This window comes from Vespula pensylvanica, chromosome 1 (genome assembly GCF_014466175.1).
Source record: "Vespula pensylvanica isolate Volc-1 chromosome 1, ASM1446617v1, whole genome shotgun sequence".
NCBI classification, from domain to species: Eukaryota; Metazoa; Arthropoda; class Insecta; order Hymenoptera; family Vespidae; genus Vespula; species Vespula pensylvanica.
This window is the reverse complement of record NC_057685.1, coordinates 5049552-5069907: the sequence shown is the minus strand read 5'-3', so window position 1 is coordinate 5069907 and position 20356 is coordinate 5049552. Positions and strand designations below refer to the sequence as shown.

At 31.6% G+C, this 20356-nt stretch overlaps 3 protein-coding genes across 3 annotated transcripts; 1 reads left to right on the top strand and 2 right to left on the bottom strand.

Moving 5' to 3' along the window:
• Window positions 1-4126: 4126 nt before the first annotated feature.
• On the bottom strand, window positions 4127-6446 carry LOC122632782 (glycine-rich protein DOT1-like). Its single transcript, XM_043819970.1, has 5 exons — window positions 6372-6446; window positions 5881-5942; window positions 5109-5743; window positions 4374-4644; window positions 4127-4277 (listed from the first exon to the last, which is right to left on the bottom strand). Exons 1-5 carry the CDS (start codon window positions 6387-6389, stop codon window positions 4127-4129), a joined length of 1137 nt encoding a protein of 378 aa, XP_043675905.1. The 5' UTR covers window positions 6390-6446.
• A 4664-nt stretch (window positions 6447-11110) lies between these two features.
• LOC122627013 lies at window positions 11111-12953 on the bottom strand. The gene is made up of 4 exons (XM_043807732.1): window positions 12858-12953; window positions 12483-12532; window positions 12067-12399; window positions 11111-11955 (listed from the first exon to the last, which is right to left on the bottom strand). The coding sequence occupies exons 1-4, from the start codon at window positions 12867-12869 to the stop codon at window positions 11139-11141; spliced, it is 1212 nt and encodes a 403-aa protein (XP_043663667.1). The 5' UTR covers window positions 12870-12953; the 3' UTR covers window positions 11111-11138.
• Window positions 12954-17801: 4848 nt separating this feature from the next.
• On the top strand, window positions 17802-19472 carry LOC122632775 (ctenidin-3-like). Its single transcript, XM_043819958.1, has 3 exons — window positions 17802-17819; window positions 18417-18478; window positions 18964-19472. Exons 1-3 carry the CDS (start codon window positions 17802-17804, stop codon window positions 19316-19318), a joined length of 435 nt encoding a protein of 144 aa, XP_043675893.1. The 3' UTR covers window positions 19319-19472.
• The last annotated feature ends 884 nt before the right edge of the window (window positions 19473-20356 follow it).

The window sequence follows — 20356 nt, the reverse complement described above, 5'->3', positions numbered from 1 at the left end:
AGATTCATTGAGACACCCACGTATCTTAGTAGTTTCAGCATGTTTCCTCTCCAGTACGTCTTACACCTTTCGACGAGTCAAGTGAAGAACTAAAAGTCACTTACCTTGCAAGCCTTATAAACAGAAACAATCAGTGAACGGTGTATGAACGTGCAAGAGTTTTACTATCTTAACATTGCCCCACCGCTACTCTCTGCTCTCACTTGCGATTACACGTGGGCAGCATTGTCGTAGAGACACAAATTGTATCGAAGAATTGGTCGATCGTGGGCAAATGAGATCGGTTCGAAGAGTACGAGAAAAGAAAAAGAAAGAAAAAAGAAAAGAAAATGAGTATTCACAACTTTCTTCCTTCCTTTCTTTCTTTCTTTCTTTTTTTCTTTCTTTTTTCTTTCGTTTTTTCGTTTTTTTTTCTTTCTTTACATTTCTCATTTTTATTCGCTCGTACTCGATTTATTTTTTTAATTAATTTTATTATTGCAAAAATATACTACTTAGTATATATTTACTCATGCTCTCTCTTAGTTTTGTTTATTATAGTTTAACCATATCAATCATATATGCATGGATATGCAAATTGTAATTTAAACACATACACATGTACGAACAGTGCTTTTAATAGATATATGGATAATAATTTGAAAATACACATATTTGGGCAATACTTTGAACGTAAATACATATTTATATACGTATACTATTATAGTAATTTGCAAAGTTCATTTTTTTATATTTTTAGTATTTTATTTTTACTTTTATTTAATTTTAACAAAAAATAAATGTCTATCATAAAATTATTATCCAAATATTAATTCTATTATTAACTTTGCACATCAATGATATATGTATATATATATATCTTTTTTATAGAGATGATAAAAAATGTATTATTTCAGTTAATAAGTATAGTTAATATGTTGTATTTCATGGGAACATAAGCAACAAAGTGACTGACAGACGAATGAGGAAACTATATAAATGGTTTTTTTTCTCATAGTAACTATCACGTCGTTATTGTACCACCCACGGTAAATATATACAATATGAGACAAAACTTTCACAGAGCATACTTATATATAACTACATGTATACATAAGTTATTCGTATTCCAAGACCGGAGAAAATGGTCCTCCGAGAAGTTTCGGTTCCTCATCCCTAGTTATCGGCCACTTTCTCGAGCTCCAATTACGTGTAATTCAACGGTACGCATTGTCGTAATCTTACTTTCCGTATAAGATAAAATATAATTTACGGAGAAAATTATAATTCGTGGGATAATTCATCATCGACCCTTTAATTTTATCTCGTTAAAAAACGAGATCGCACATTTTCAACGATTACATGATAAATTTTAATATTCTTTCTAAATTGAGATTAGATGTTGGATAAATCGAAAGAAATTTTATTTCAATGGTAAATACTAATCGATCGCTGATCGATTTTAAATTGAAATTTAATAAATTATGGTAGAAATGTATGTTCATTCAATTTAATTGTAATTTTATGAAATATCTACTATACGGTGAAAGCAACGTTTTCTACTTGTGAAATAGAAGATATGTGTTGTTTGGCATCGTATACTCTCTCACACGGTCTAATAAATTATTAATAAATATTTACGAATTCACATATACGTATATCTTATACGTTTTCCACTGACATCAAATATGAACTTTCTGTTTTGGATCGACTTTAAAAAAGTAAAAAAATAAAAAAAAATACAAATCGGAACTAACGATATTTCTCGACAATTCGAATATTAGAGGTCTATTTATTTAAATGATAATACTTTCTCCAAATTACGGTCCATTAATATAAGATATATATCTATAAATATTTGTATAAATATATACGTATACTTGTGTTATGACATCAAGAAACATTCCATTTATTCATTTACTAAAATACACATTTTCATTCCGGATTGAATGTGATAATATGATATTTACGTTTTATTAGAAAATTAATTTCATTATGACATATATGTATATGTATTCTTATATATAGCTGTATACGTATATAAATCACAGAAGAAAAACTTTCTATAAATATTTGTATATATATACATATACTATACATGTTGATATTTAAAGCAAATTCACTTTATCGTAAATAGATTTGTTCGTAATAACGAGAATACTAAAGTACAAATTTTTATTCAAGATGATCAACATCGAACCTAATAATATTATATTTAATATCTAAATAATATAATAATTAATTTTAAAGATTGAATCGAAAGTTTCTAGATGAGCATAAAAGTTTCTAAGTGATGTTAAAAATGAATTAATCTATTTCGAAATATTTCAGACTAATTTGATCGATCGGTTTATTTAAAATCGCTTAGAAAGTTTTAACCCAATCAATACCATCAAACTTGTATCACAAAAATACTTTCTATCGATCTACTTTAATGTTATGTTAAGGATATAATCACTTTTCTTCATAATTAATTTCAATCAAATGAGAGATTCGTAATTATCTAGATCTTTTAGTCTCGAGAAACAAAAGTTTCTACCTATCGTACGAATATCATAAATTAGGCATGTATTAGAAGATCAAGATAAATCGTTGTCGGAAATCGATATACGATTACGCTGAAAAAGTTCTCCTTCTTAAGAGCATCGGACGCGTGGAATCGTTTAATAAAAGAGAGAATACGAACATGGTGAAGCAAAGTGAAATCTTGTGGCCATCTTACGATCGGCTCTTTCACTTTCCGCTTACTTTCCATTTCGAATAAATTCTTTACAATGTCTAATAAGAATTATATCTATCTACATATAGATACACACACACGCATACACATATATCGTTAGATGAATTAATTCGTATATTCTAATAGAAAAGCTTAGAATTACATCGGCCATATGTAATGTAAATGTTGGTATGTGAGTAGATTTTAATTTATCTCGCTCTCTCTCATTTTATATATATATATGTATGTATGTATGTATGTATGTATGTATGTATGTATGTATGTATGTATGTATCTATGTATGTACGTATAATGTGTCTGTGTGTGCGTGCGTACGCGGGCGCATGCGTGCGTGTAGGTGTGTATAAATTCTTTCTTACTCTCTTTCTCTTTATATTGTATCGTTCAAATAACTACTTCCTAGATTTATCTTCCTCATTTTCTTTTTCCAATGATTAATCTGAAGATAATTGCGTTAGATTAAAGAAAGTTCGATTCGATAAGAACCATAGGTGAAACGTGGGTTGTAATTAATTAGAAAGAAAATTGAGAGATTTCAATGCTCACAAGTATTATTTATTTTTTTTGTTTTCTTTTTTTATAGTAAATTAATTTATGATCTATATTATATCGATCGAAAACAATCTAGATTTATTTTCTTATTCTATTCTATTCCTATTATTTATTTTCTAGATCTATTTTCTTCTTCTCTAAATAATTATTTTAAATATTAATTTTTTTCTTTTTATTTTAAAAATAAATTTTTGAATAAGATATAAACATCTGAGAAATAAGACATCATTTTTACAAACGTATAAAAATTTTTATTATAGTCAACAATGTCACAACGTAATTATTAACGCATAGATAAGTACTTATTTACAGAAAGTTTCATACAGATGCGATAGTTATAAGTAAAATAACAAACGCTCTAGCTGACGAAGCACGTAGATTGAAAAAAAAAGATGAGACGTGCATTCGCAAGCATATAACACAGTTTGCTAAAAAAAAAAAAAAATTCGTGTTAAAAATACAAACTGCTGACATTAATAAAATACATTTCGGTGTTCGAGGAAAAGGGATGTGATATTTACAAGATGAAATTGGAGATAATACGATAGTACATGATCTAATATTTCGTAAAAACTCGAAATAATCTTTTGTACGGGAGTATCTCGAAAATCATTATCAAGATTGATCATTTCGTTGGATCCTTTTTGTTCGACGATTTACAAAGATCGAGAGTCCGATACAAGAATCTCAGAAGGATCTATCAATCGATCGATCGATCGATCATGGTGAAAGTATATTTTTACGAAGGAGTCAAAAGTCGGTCGGCATTGGGAAAAAACAATGTTCGAGTTGAATCACCATCGAGAACAAACAAAATTAGAAAAAGAAGAAAAAAGAAAATAATGTCTATATCTCTTATTTTCTTTTGTGATAACCCGAGAAACCACCATGACCACCGTCGTATCCGCCACCGCCACCTCCACCTCCACCACTGTACGACGAATGTCCACCGGACGAGTAAGAATCATAACCACCTCCTGAACTGAAACTACTTCCACCATGTCCACTGGAAAAAAAAAAGAAAAGAGAGAAAAATTATATTAGTTGTTGTTTAATACGACGAGATTTAACAAATGTTTTTGTTCAAGATCAAAAGTCATACCTGCTTCCAAAATCAGAAGAAATACTGTTTCCATAACTACTGGAACCGATGGAATGATCATCTCCACCTATATCGTGTCCACCACCACCACCACCACCACCACCACCGCCATAACCTCCTCCATGGCTACTAAAACTAGCACCACCTCCAAAACTATGTCCTCCGTGATCATCGAAACCACCTCCGCCGCTGTAGCCACCACCACCGTAACCGCCACCACCACCACCACCACCACTAGTGTGAATGGTTTCTATAATATCTCCATGGCCACCTGTAAATGAAATTATTCCAGAAGATTAAAATCGATTGATGTTGACAGATAGGATTGATGATTACAAAGTACGGATAAGTATGTGCATAACATAAATTATCAGCCTCGAACACATAATAATAATTTCTTATCGAACACCGAGAGGGAGAGTGATCAAAGGGTAACGATCAAAGAACTTGGTAATCGTTTGAAATAAGGTTACGGTCGCGTTATAAATGGAGAAAGTTTATGGAACTGGTTTCGAGCGTCTGACTTCGGCCACGTCATCGTGGAAAATGGACGTGAAAGGAAGAAAGAAATGACTAGCCCAGACGGACTCGTTTTGACATTTCATTCCATATCGAGCGTTGATCTTTCATTAACTAAAATTTAACTTGTGCTGATTCAAATGGTTTCGATCGAAAAATTCTGTTTTTTTTTTTTTCTGTATTCATTCAATATGTATGTCTAATCGATCCTCTTACCTCCGAAACCACCGTGACCTCCATAACCACCGCCAAGGTCATGGCCACCATGACCACCACCACCGCCGCCACCGCCACCAAGTGTGACGAATCCTCCGGTCAAACTAACTGTGTGTCCACCTCCATGTCCGCCTCCATGTCCACCTCCATAACCACCGTCTCCGCCATGACCTCCTCCGAAACCTCCACCTCCTCCTCCTCCTCCTCCTCCTCCATGGCCACCACCACCAAATCCTCCTGATGAATGGTGAACGATCACGTGACCACCTCCAAAACCTCCTCCACCTCCTCCTCCTCCACCAAATCCTCCTCCGTGACCTCCACCAAATCCTCCTCCGTGACCTCCACCAAATCCACCACCGTGACCTCCTCCAAATCCACCTCCATGACCTCCACCGTATCCACCACCTCCTAAATCACCATGGCCACCCCCAAAACCACCTCCGAATCCTCCTCCTCCTCCTCCATGACCACCACCAAGATCACCGATTCCTGGACTCGTTATTTCAATATGATGATCATCTCCACCACCACCGCCACCACCACCACCACCATGTCCACCATGTTCCTCATACTTGATGACTTTTTTCTCGTGATGCTGAACCAACTCGGGAACGTGAATCCTTATATGAACGCTACGAATCGAAATGAAATCATTTTATTTTCATGTCTTTTTATATAATAGATCGCTGTATTTTTTTTTTTTTTGTAATTTTGAAGTTTTTTGTTTTGTTTTGTTTTCTTTTTCTTTTTATTTTAAAAAACTGCTTACTGTTCGTGGCCAAAGGTAGCTAGAGCTATCGCCAGATTAATGACTAGAAGAAATGATCTCATCTGTAAGAATAAAAAAAAAGGATACATGTAAATCAATTACTTAGGATCTTTGATTAAATCAATTTTTATCGATTATCGACGATTATTAGTGCAAATTAATTTCTGATGAATCGATAGATAAAATGATTTAGTAATCTTTATTTTGCTTTCTCATTACACAGTACGATTTCAATCTGTCAAGTACCAATCGTTAGATAAAGAAATAAAAAGAAATACAAAAAAATTTTGTAGACATTCAAAAAAAAAAAAAAAATCTACAAAATTGATTCAAAATAGATTTGAATAAATCAAGAACAAAATCAGTCTAGTAGATGAATATACTAGAGGAATCGTTTAGTACGAAAGATCGTCTATTCTTTCTTTTTCTTTTTTTTCCGTCTGTATTTTTCCGTGCAAAAGAAATAAATCACGAATTGCGTGAATCCTTACGATGATTTTGATCTCCATGATCACTGAGAGATGAGCGAAAATATTCTTTCTTCCTTATAGTCAGTAACTTTTTCTTGATCAGCTCTCTTCGACGTACCGATAGACACTGTCATATATAGCCGGTACCAGTGCCGGCTATATAGATTGACCCGGAGGAAGCACCGGAAGGACAGGACAGTACTCTGGTGGGGGATACTATACGATGAGCGTTGATCCCACCGAGATCGAAACAAGCAACACTGGTAACCAGTAGGAAGAGAAAGAGGAAATGTTTGAGGGAGTCGAATGTATTTGTGCGAAATCAACCACGCGTTAACTTTGATACACGTTGTAATATATGAATACATTTCAAACTTCGTTTATGTTACATACATGTGTGTAGGTGTACGTGTGCGTGTGTTGAAATTCTTCGATGAATGTATATATCTGAGATCATGGTCCAGAGAAAGATAAGAGAAATTCGTGCCTCGGGCTATACGTTATTCGGAAAAAAACTTCAAAAGGATGAAGTACATGATAGATCTATTGAATAAGAGGTACTTTTTAAATTTAGCAATACTGGGAACAATTTAGCAATATGTACGTATTCAAATTAATACATTTTAATGCATTTACGTATGTATTTATGTTAAATATTGATTAATTTGCGATAATATTTTTTTAACGTATATGCAATAATATTTTTTTCTATATTTTTTTTTTTTTTTTGTTAAATATAATTTATAAAAGTTATAATAGAACTTCTTTTTCATAATATTTTTCTGTGCGCAATGATCTAATTTTTTGTTAAATTCAGTTACGAGAATTACAATATTATTTTATCTCTTTAATATTGCGTCTTTGATATTTACTCTATAACTAATGCTCACGATATTTTTTTCTTAAAAGTTTCTAAAAATAAAAAATATGCATTAAAGAGAAACGATGTAGATGCATCATGCATCGTTAGGATAGAAAAAAAGAAAGGAAAACCGAAAAGAAAAGAAAATAGAAGAAAAATATAGTGTAGTAGAATGAAAAAAATTTATAAATATGAAAATTCTTCACGTTAAATTAGTATATTGGCGAACAAAAAAATATACCATAATCTTTCAAAATTACTACCAACACTCCCATTGAATATTCATAAAGAAACGATTTCTACTTTCAGCGCATCGATAATAAAGATCGGCGAGTGGCTCGAAATCGAGAAGTAAGAGCAGGACATTGGCATGAAGCCATCGTGCAAAAAGGAAAGACGAGACGACGAGCGAGTGTAAATCCGAAAGCACACATCTCGGACATAAATCTAATATTTTCTAATACATAAAGAGAGAGAGAGAGAGAGAGAGAGAGATACACGCATCAAATAACACTATGAAAAGCATAAGGTGATCTCATTAAAAGAGAAAGAAAATGATCGACAAGTAAGATCGTATTCATATTCAACTCTTCGAAATTTAATATCTCTATTCGTTAAAATGCCGGATTAAAATGAATCAAAGCTTTCTTCATAAAAAAGAAAAAAATAAATAAATTACACTTGGTTGTTGGCGATCACGTTGTAAAATTTTATTACCTTATTATAAAGATTCCAAAGGAATTTCGTTCGTTACAAGTATGTGCAAAAAATAAATAAATAAATAAATAAAAAATAAAAAGAAGGAATTAATCGGAAATAATATTTTTATTATACAGAAGTCTATACGTATGACAGAAACGTATATGTATAATGAAAATGAATGAGTTAAAAAGAGAGATATAAAAAAAAGTAAAAAATTAAACAGAAATAAAGGACGATCTAGAAAATACAAAAACGAGTTTGGCATTGACCAGATAATACTATCTCGAATTTCTCTTTTTCGTTTATATTATAAACGCGATAAGAAATTAGAACAATTTTCCAATGACATAGTAATGCGTTTAAATAGCGACTAATTATCTTGTAATAAACTTCCTGATAAACTTAACATCGATTATATACATATAAGTTTTATAAATGTCATCGAACCGTTTTCTTTTCTTACTTTTTCTTTATATATATATATATATATATATATATATATATATATATACAGGTGTATACTCCTATATATGTATATATATGAAAAAAATCTGTAGAGTTGAGAATTTCAAATAGAAATTCCTTTTACCGGCATTTAACTTTTCCTCGTTCCGGAATGCGCGTGAAAGAACGCACCGGTGATTTGTCTTCCATCTCCTCTTCGATACTTTTGATCGAGATAGTGATCAAGAGGGGATAGATCCTCCGATCTACCTACATTATAGATCGCTAACACCTTATGATCATTCACTTTTCTTTCTGCAGCCGGCAACGAAATAGAAAGTAACGCGTGTGAGTATTATAAGGAGGAGGTACACCATATATATAAGAGAAAGAGAGAGATAAAGAGAGTTCACCTACACAAGTATTGAACAAAAGAGAGAGAGAGAGAGAGAGAGAGAGAGAAAGGAGAGTAAGAGAGAAAGACATAAATTTCTCACGAGATCCTTTCACTCTTTCCCTTTTTATGTTTCAGACATGTCTGCTAAATTCCGGTAAGCACACCTTTATGGTTGTTCTTTTTCCGATCAAGGCCAATTGGCCTTGACAATGTTTGCCATTGGCACGATATATAGGTTATATCACTTGTTCTTAGTGAGATCAAGACACGCCTTCTTTTCCATGATCGGTATTACTTTAACAATTTCTTGGTGAAACTTCCAATCGATTTCGAATGATTCATCTCTTTCTTTTTCTATTTTTTCTTTTTCTTTTCTTTCGAAATCTTTTGGATATTGTTGTTTGTTATTTATTTCTTTTCTTTTTTTCTTTTTTTTTAATTTCATCTTTTTAAATGATTCTTCATTTTATTTAATTTTTTTAATTTTTTCTATATTTTTTGCTCATCGTTGTTTGCCACTATTTATTTTTTTCCCCCTTTAAATTATATGCACACTCATTTTTTACTTAGATGTACAATATGTGATTAGTAATAGTATTTATTACGCATATATTTAAATAGCAACAGGATTAACTCGTAGCAAAAGAGATTACTTTAGATGGCAATCTTAGGATAATAAAGCCAAAAACGGTTCTAACCCGTTTTATATAAAGCTTTAATCGTTATAACATAGTAAATGTAATCGAATTTATACAAGTTTGAATACGAGAGCGATCGACATTGTTATGGTTTTCAAATTATCATTAAGCCTTCATTTACATTCCTTATAAATTCTTTTTAAGAGATCCGTTTTTTCAAATTTCTATCTTAGACTTTCTTATTTTATCTTAATATCGTTCATCTAGGATAATGTCGATTATTCTACGATTATCTTACGAGCTATCACGAAGAGTTTAATTATTCGTGAAACTATAAGTACTTTGCACACTTATCTACATACATACTTATATATGTAAAATCATGACTCCTTGAAAAATAATATAAACGGACTTCGTTCATTATATACGGTGGATCGAAAATTTCTAGATGATATTAAAAGTCAGTTATTCCTTTCTCAAAACTTTTTAGAATTTATAGTTAGACTCATAATTGTACGAACTGGTCTTGTAATTGGACGATTTGAACAGAAAAAAAAAAAAAAAAAAAAAAAAAAACAGAAAAAAAAGAAAAGGAGAAAGAAAGTCAAGTTAGTCTCTGGAAATGGATTAATCGATTTTTAGAATCACCTAAGCACTTTTGGTCCACCTAGGAAGTTTTAGCTCACCCTGTACATCCTTTCACATATTTTTTCCATTAAATCTACTTACCTATCTTCTCTCTCTCTCTCTCTCTCTCTCTCTCTCTCTCTCTCTCTTTCTTTTTCTTTCTCTCTCTCTTTCTGTCTCTCTTTTTCTTTCCTTCATCATCGTACGATTAAAACAGCCAAGAAACAGTGGACTAAAGTACGTTCGATATCGAGCTCCTCGCACATCTTGTTGCAGACAGACTTTCTCAACTTTCAAGAGCACAACCGGTCTTATGTCTTCCAGTGAAAGTAAACGAAGGGGAAAGATCCCATCTAAAATGCTGTGACCTTGCTATCGCGTTCGACAATTGTCGTATTTCAAAAATCAATGAGCCGTGAATACTAGATCAAGTGCTTTTTATAATCGATGAACAGTATGTTTTAGATCGTTTATGATCGATCGATTATAGTTGACGGTTTCTCAATTTTTTTATAAACATTGTTCTTTTATACCATAGATTTCTAGCATTACATATTTATAATATTATAATATTTACATGCAATATTCGAACTAATTTGTTTAATAATGTATATTCATACCGATATAATATTCATAATAATATAATAATTTATATTTAAATTTTGCAGATTCGATTATTAATAAGTTTTTTGAATAATTATCTAACTTATAAAATTGGTTTAAATCTTCTTTATTACGTATACCTTTATGTCTATATATTTAACTTCATTATTTTCATTAAATCTATCTTGTATATCATTATGAGATAAAATACATTAATTATTGTTTTGTTTTAATCAGTTTTATTATAACAATTTACAAGTAATTCTTAGAGAATATAAATTATATCCAAGAGAATCTTTTCGTTCTAATATATTAACATCTAAAGGAAAGAAAAGAGGGAAAGACAAAGAAATATATATATACATATACATATACATATACATATACATATATATCTACATATACATATACACATACATATATCTATATATACCAATAAAAATAAATATAAATAGAAAACTATCATACATAAATAAGCTAATCGCGTTATCACATTAGTTGTTCGTTTCTTAAATTCATCGTGCATGAATCATAGGAGGCAAAACAGATGGTCCAACATTTATCCCAATAGGGAAATTCTGAAGGGGTGAAGTTTGAATGGGCATAGTACGAAAATCGTGAGGTGGTTCCATTAATTCTTCTTTCACGGCATATCCTCTTTTGGACTGTGCAAATTCCGAAAACCAATTTGGACCAGAAATAGGATAGCTGGGTCCTATCAAAGCAGCCGGACTTGGTAAAGGATTTATCAATTGCTGTTGATGCTGTTGTTGATGCTGTTGTTGTTGTTGTTGTTGTTGTAAGAGAGTAGAATCATCGATCGAACTAATCGAACTGATAATCGGTGATTGAGGAAGAGAATCAGCACCCAATAAACGAGGCCAATTTTTGGTGAACCCTTCCACCTTTTTGTTGTAATCATCCAATGACACGCTATCACGAAAAATAATACCTTCCTTGCTGCCACCTATCGTAGCTGATGGAATACCAGCCGGAACAATTACAGCACCTTCCGCTTTATGATCCTGATAATCTGTATTTTTATAATACGCTGGGTTCTTAGGATTAACATCTCTGTTCATTTCAAAAACACCGTTCATAGTCTTCGTCAATTCATTACCGATAGCTCGAGGTATGTAATTCTTAGCATCTTCGTTCTTTCTTTCTTGAAGATCCATATTCTTTACATCGGAAAAGTAAGAATCACTGAAAATGTTTTCTTGCATGTAACCAGACGGTGGAGTGTTGTATTCCGATCCCGTTGGTGAATAATTTGTGGAAGCATGACTGGGCTCGGTATATTTGTTAACATATTCTATCATCTCTGTGTACCTAAACAATTATTTTTAATGAAAACAATATTTATCCTTTACTTAATAATTAATACCGTTATATTAACAACGAGTTCATAATTTAATGAAAATATCCTTTTATAATACTTACTTGTCATTGTCCAATGAAAATGTGCCTCTGATACTATCGTAAGGAACATATCCCTTGCCAAAGGAAATCGCATGACTGATATCTTTACTATGTGGTATACGCACATGATTAACTTCGTAACCATGATCAAAATCGTCACCACCATGCGGAAAAGGTGGATCCCTGTGATAAACGGGTTTAGGTCCGTAGAAATGTGGAGCACGATGATTATGATGCATGTTGTAAAACTCGTTATTTCTGTAAGACGTTTTCTTAAAATTTGGCGACTTCTGACGCCATGGTATCATCGGGCTACGTCGTATTTGCCGAGGGAAGACAACTACTAATTTTTTCCTACGAAAAAAAGGACGTCGAAATATTCTATATCGTTAATTGATCTTTCTCTATTATATATAGCAACACGTAGAAATACTTACGCATGAACAAGAAGAGGTTCATAAACTGCCAGCATAAGAACGCACAACACCTGCGAACGTTAATCGCTTGTTAACGGCTACCTTCATTTTCTCTGACCTATTAATCTAGAATCCGTTTTGCGAACGTTCAACGTACTCCACCGAAATCACCTTTCTACGTATTATATCAAGATTAAATGAATAAGTGATATCGTGAATGGTTTTAATAGACTTTTAATAACTCGATATATGCCTTGATATCGATAAAACGTTTTGATCTCAAGTTCAAAGAAATATCGAAAAAGAGAAAGAGCAAGTAAAAAAAACGAAACAAAAAGCAAAGAGAGAGATAGAGAAAAGTTTAAGAAGCAAAAAAGATAATGAAAAATGGCTTACCGCCAACTGCATTGTCAGTGTCAAAATAGAATCAAGCAATTCTATTCTCTTGCTGTTGTTCCTCTTCAACGTAGATCTTTATCTAACAGATTAGCCGGTTTTCTGTGTGGCTTTCTCGATGCTCGCTTGGCAAGAGCTAGGTGCGATCTACACCACGGTTGATCCAGATACATTGCGAGAGCTTACGCTTGGCTTCTTCTCTTTTATACAAGATTAAAAGAAGATCAGCAAAGGTGGTGTACACTCCTACCACTCGGCAGTGGTCACTTCAGATAGCTTCTTTTACAATATCAATCGACGACGTGGAAAATCTTCGTTGCATCCAATAGGCAGGTCCATAAAGAAATGGGTGGGCATGGCCTACTACCAACCTTGATATCTAAAGTACATACATACATACATATACATAGATTCGAACGAATAAAACGATATCGCTCGGTTCTCTTCTCATTGGGGGAAATCGACACTTTCTTCGTTGATTTTTCTTTGCACCACCCTGGATAGCCTTTAGTCGAACCAGAAACGTAGACACGATGGTCTACCGCCATGAGAAGACCCTGATCGATACTTTCCAAAATACAAAGAATAAAACCGTACAAGCTGATTTCTACTTCATCCTGTCTCATCTTATTTATTACTTCTCAAATTTATATGCATTATTCTACCCAGTGTACACTATATGTACGTATATACGAATCTTATTGCTGATGACGAAATAATCGATAAATCTGAGAATTAAAAGGAAAAACAACAACAAATTCCAGAAAATTGTAACTATATGTCCGATATTTGGAGTGAAGTATTATTGTCTGTAGTGGATATATTATAGTAAAATATTTTCGGAGTGAAATCTCGATGGATTTTATTGAAACATTCCTCGAATTTAAATTTATAGATACATTAATATACGAAAAAGAAAGTCTTTCTACATACATATACATCCATAGATATTTTCGTTGAACTCGTAAGATGATAATTGAGATTTCCTAAATTTTGTCATCATAAATTTTCTCTTGATAAATTGCTGAAAGTTTCAAAAATGAGTTGATTTTTATAAGAAACTACTTTCACTACTTATATTCGATCGTATATGCATAGGATTTCTTGAAAATTATTATTTTTTATTTTGTATTTAATAATACCCTTGAACGAGCGTATTCATTTTTAGGTAAATGAAAGAAATTTAAAAAGTCATTTTATTTTGCAAGCTCCTACTTTGCTTTATATAGCATGAAGAAATTGTCTTGACAAAAAAAAAAGGAAGAAATCAAAAAGAAGAAAGAAAAAGCAAAAGGAATCGAGTGGCTTTCTTCAAAGTAATATGTTAACAAACCCGTTTCACAATTAATTAACAACGAAAGGAGACAGTGAAAATCAACTTTGCAACAATGTATGATGTGAAATTCAAAGAATAAAAGGTCATTAAATAGAGTTTCTGTTTTCTAGGAAGTATTCAAGACATAGTATCTCATAGACTTTATATATTATTTTGAAATATACTATAAATGTTTCTACTAAGTTCCCATACTTATGCATATAAATGCATGCCTATTATATACATATTTATAAATATGAATATAAAAGAGATAAGACCTGTGTGTATATGTGTGTACATATATATATATATACACATATAATACATACATATAATATATATAATATAGTATTATTATAATATAATGTAATATATATATATTTACATTATATAATACATGTATGAGTTTGTGTATATAAAAAAAAATAATATATAAGAAAAAATAAAGCAAATAATAATAATAGTAACAATAGTAATAATAATAATAATAATAATAATAATAACAACACAACAATAATAATCGTGAGAGAAATAGGCGTGGACCAATCGGTTTCTAGTTCGCATCCATTCGAATGAAATTCCTTTAGTAGAGAGTTCACTGTCACGGTCTTACGATCTTTAAGAAAAAGAGGATAAACCATATCGCGTACAGCTCGTTTTCATTTTCGCTCGAGTGCTACTACTATCACTACCATTACATAGAGACACTCCCTCTCTCTATATACACGCACACAATATACTCATACAATTTCCCCTTCTTGTAAATTTTATGAGACATGCTTGGAGATCGTTTTCCCTTTCTCCCAAGACAAGATCTGATACATAGAGATCGATTTGCTACTGATGGAGTTAAATTTCTGCTCATCTCCTACTTTTTGACTTATTTTTTTTTCTTCTATCTTAATTTTTATCAAGATCAATCGAGGCCATGACAATCGAGAAACAGTAATCTTTGATCCATTTAAAAACTAAGTGATTATTTCTATCAAATTTTATCGGTGATCAATAATTATCAGAATATTAGGTGATTAGATAATTTGGCATAGTATACAAATATGTATGTAATTGAAAAACGTCAACGCATATAGATTGTATGAAGTTGATACTTTTTAAAAATTGTCTATATATACTTCTCCATTTTTCTCTCTTTTCACATATTTATTACATATGTATATTATACATACATATGTAATATATACTTGTATATGTAATGAAGAAAGTGGAGACTATAAAAACATTTTTAATACATATTTCTAAATTTCTTTACTCGCATATTATTACGTCTATATTTACAATAAAAAAATATATATAATAATTAAATATATTCTTGTAATAAACGTTCTTATTGCGTACTTATTAAATGTTTATTGTATTATACAGTAATAGAAAAAAATAATTTCTTAGTCTTACGTTATTATCGCACCAGGATTGTCCTTTAATAATAATGAACTTGATTTCTAGCTGTCGATATAATCGAACGGTACGCTTTGTTGCACAACAATTTTACGGCTGAATTAATCTAATTATAGTAATATATCAAGCGGTTAATAGGAATGCTCTGAAACATATTATTTTTTTCTCCCTCTCTCTCTCATGTTAAAGGGATATTTTATAAGTAATATTATCTTATTAGAGAAACATTAGAATAATTAATAAGAAAAATGTAAATTTAAAATTCATCTTAAACGGCGATTATAAAATGATTTGATCAATTTCTTCATAATTTGAAGATAATATTCATAAAAGAAAAGAAAAAAAGAATAAGAAAAATATCAATCATTAAATTTAAAATTCATCTTAAACGACGATTAAAATGTGATTTGATCAATTTATTCATAATGTAAAGAAAATATTCACAGAAAAAAAAAAAAAGAAAAAGGAAAAGGTAATTAAGAGAAAACAAAATAAAAAAATGTTGGAATAGTAAACGTGGTAGTATATATATATATATATATAAGTATACGTCCTTGAGTGAAACGCGTTATAACTAACTAGCAACGGTTGCATTATCGTAGCGTACAGTTCATCGACCAGTTACATCTTTCACTTCGGTCGTATCTCCCATCCGATTTTCATAAAAGGCGTGACTAAAAAGCATCCAAGACTAAGAAATATAGATTAAATATCTATTCGCGGAACAATACGATCTGATAATAATTGTTTCACTCGTTAATCAACGTAAACTTTCAAGTAGGATAAAAACCTGCATGATTACTTTTTTATATGCATTTATGATCTTATCTCTTATTCTAATGTCTTTCGGAAAAAAGGAAAATCGAGAAAATGTTTTTTAATGAGTCTTCCTATGTCTCGATTACAATGACATGATAATTATCAAATTTTTCTCTGTCTCTCTCTGTGTGTGTGTGTGTGTGTGTATGTGCGCGCGCGCGCGCGCGTGTGTGTAAATATATATACCCAATATGATATGTATATATCATATTAAATTAATCAATAAATAATATAAGAATTAATAATATTTTCTATGTAAATAAAGAACACTAAAGTATAATATACAATAATATTTTATTAAGTCATATTTACAAGGATAGTATAACATTGCTTCGACTAATAAAAAATTTTAAGAAAAAATTTTCAATAAAAACTTAATGAATACAGTGTTATTTATTTAGATAAAAAATATTGAAAATTTCGACATTACTTAATGGCCAATCTAATATATCAATCATATATATTTTATTTATGTAGATACAAAAAAGCAAGCAATTTATATATGATAGATTAACACACACAGAATTTATTTAGATAGCTTATGCTTTTTCGAGACTTACAAAAATTATTATAACATAGATGAAAAAAAAGAAAAATAAATAAATAAATAGAAATATCAATAAAATCGATGTACATATCATACAAAAACAAATCATAAAAATGTTTCTAAACTAGAGATATAACTAGAGATATGAAGGATCAAAAGACAAGTGAAACTGCGGACAGATCTTCGCATCTGTATCACCAAAGCAGCTCGATCTTGATCTTGGCCGTTCACCTTGCTGTCTACCTTTCATTTAAAAAAAAAAAAAGAAAGAAAAGAGACGAGAGAAGTTAGAGCAGTGGGAGGAGGAAGAAGAGGAGGTGGAGAAGGGGTAGGAAAAGGTGGAAGAGGTGGTGGAGAAAAAGAAAGAGAAGGAATAACAGATGGTAGAGGGAATGAAAAGGATGCAGGAATTATGAACGTTAAAATTTAAAACTTAAATATGTAAAGAAGAAGGAAAGAGGGAGGAAATAGAGTAAAAGAGTGAGAGAGATAGAGAGAGATAGACTCTCCGTGCGGTATTTTGCTACGGCTCGACGATTAGTCGCCTCCTTTCACGAGCACCTCGGGTGCAAAAGACTCCCTTTCATTCTTATCCGACTTCTATCAACGTACGTGTATAAAAGCAGCGCACTTATAGAATCCAATCGACAGATCAAAAGCGCATTCGTAGCTACCGAGAGCTGGTGTGTCTCGGGAGGACTTATTACCAGCTTTGGTCCTTCCATAATTTATTTTTCTTTTTTTTTTTTTTTTTTTTTTTTTTTTTTAATTTTATTTCCTTCCCTACATTTTACAGGAAGTTCAATTATTACAGGAAGTTTTACATAGGGAAGTGATCGGAAAAGATAGGATGATGTTGGGAGTCACGGTAAGTCGATAAGATCACATTTTTCATTTGGATCAAGTAATACTGTAATATATGTAAGTTCCAAAATGAATACGAATTCAAATTTCTTCGTCAAACTCTTTCCTTCCTTTCTTCTTTTTCTTTTCTTTTCTTTTTTTTTTTTTGCTCCTTTTAGTGCATTACATATTTTTTGGATTGTGATCATTTTTCTTTCTTTTTTTATTTTTTTGACTGAACCAAATAATATCCAAGCAAAAGAAATGGACGACATTGAACTCTAACTTGAGTTTCTCCTTTTAGATTTTAACATAATATCGTAAATACTTTAGTATCTAAGGTCATTTTTGATTGGACCAAGTAATAAATAAAAACATGATCTATATAATCAATATAAATTCAAAATTTTCTTTTCTTAATTATTTAACACAATGTTCGAAATATTTGTTACTTGAGATCATTTTCGAGTGAATCATGTAGTAATACATAAATAAATAAAAAATAAAAAATGAATACCATTATCTTATTATTCACTTAACATGAAACTTATTCTTCGAAACGATAATATAATATTGTTCATATAATGAATATTTGTTACTTTTTCTCATCATTTGTTCACAGTTGATCTTGTTACTTGTCACTTCGCTATTGAACTTGACCGAGGCCGGACACGGAGGAAAGCAGTAAGTCCTTTCTAGTGTGATTATTCTGTGCGAAATAAATTTGTTACAAGAGATTAGAATGTACGAGTGAACGTTCGCTAAAAAAAAAAAAAAATCGATCGAGAGTAACAATGTGTCCTATTATGCTTATTGTTAGTTATATACATGTATATATATATATATATATATATATATATATATATATATATATATAACTAATTGTAAAAGTAGGGTCGATCGAGCGTGTCCTTTCTCACGATTTCAATCCTGTCTCGTAAATCGTTCAACGTTCGGACTTTCGCCGATTTTCTTTGCAAAGGAGTAATGTCCGTTTCAAGTAACCAGATATATTTTACGGGAGAAAACGTCAGAAGAAAAAGAAGTCGTAGATTTTTCTTTTTTTTTTTTTTCTTCTTTTTCTTTATTATCGAGTCCGGTAGAGACCTGAAATTGTTCTCTTGTAAATCAGTTTATCATAAAACTTAATCGATTTAACAATGTTTCAGTCAACATGTGGTGATCCATGTACCGTATAAAATCAAACATATTTACCATACCCACACGATAACTAAGCATATACATCACGGAGGTGGAGGAGGTGACAAATATGAAGTTTTGGGCTACACGGTCGGTCATCCGATCGATTTAGGAGGTCATGGAGGTCACGGAGGTGGTGGAGGTGGTGGACACGATTTCGGTGGTGGCGATTATGGAGGTGGTCACATTGAAGTTGGAGGCGGTGGATACGGTGGAGGAGGTGGAGGAGGACATGGTGGATGGGAAGAAAGCGGAGGTGGCTACGATCTAGGTGGTGGAGGCGGTGGTTATGGTGGTGGTGGTGGTGACTGGGGTGGTCACTGAACAAAATCTTCACAAATTTTTCGAGCAAAATCCTAAATTATGACGGTCAACAACGAAAGTGATTATCCTCCTCCCTCGCACTTATCCGTCCATCTTTTTTTACCTCTCACGTGTCCTAGTCTCTATCCATATTTACTTATCTCATTACCATCTATCTATCAATTGTGTATATATATATATATATTATATAATTACCTGTTTTATACTTCCTCGTTTTTGTAATATTTAATTTTTGTATATGTTCGTTTTTCTTCTATCTCAGTTTCGTTTTCTTTTTTTGTTATTATTGTTTCTGTTTTTTTTTTCTTTATAGTTCATCTTATTATGACAAATAAATTATATACTTTTTTGTTTTGTACCTATGGGAATGTTGAATGAATTTATACTCGAATGTAAAATAAGGAAGATCGTAAGAACGAAGGAAAGAGAATTAGGAAGTTATTATGAAGAGACAATTTTTCTTATAAATGAATATTTCACATGGCGACACACAGGAACATTTATCCCATTGTGTTCTTGTCATTCATACATATCATACCTACAGATATATGAAAATAATAATGTATTTTAAGCCTCACGATTCTCTCGTTGTAAATTACTAAGAAACAATTTTCTTTAGAATTAATCCTTGGAAACTATTCTGTTCAAAATATTTTATTTTATCTCGCTTCCTTCGTTAGAATGATCGAATTCCACGTTTTCCTCGGTGACGAAGTAACGTCCTGCATTAGTTTTGACGACTTCTTCGTCCTCCTTCTCCTCCTCTCTTTCATCCTTAGATTCCCTCCGTTCATCTTCCTCTTCCACTTTAGTACCAAAATGAAATTTATTTAATTCGTTAGTATAAATAGCTCCACTTTTCGTTTGTAAACCTTTTCGATATCCTTCCTCGTAGCTGTGCGTTGGTTTTTCTTGTTTATTATCAGAGATCTCGCGATCTTCCGAATACCGTGAATATTGCGGTGGATAGGAGTAACCGACCAAACCGTTCGTGTAATCTCTCGAAGAAATATTTTCATCATGAGATTCTCGTTTAGG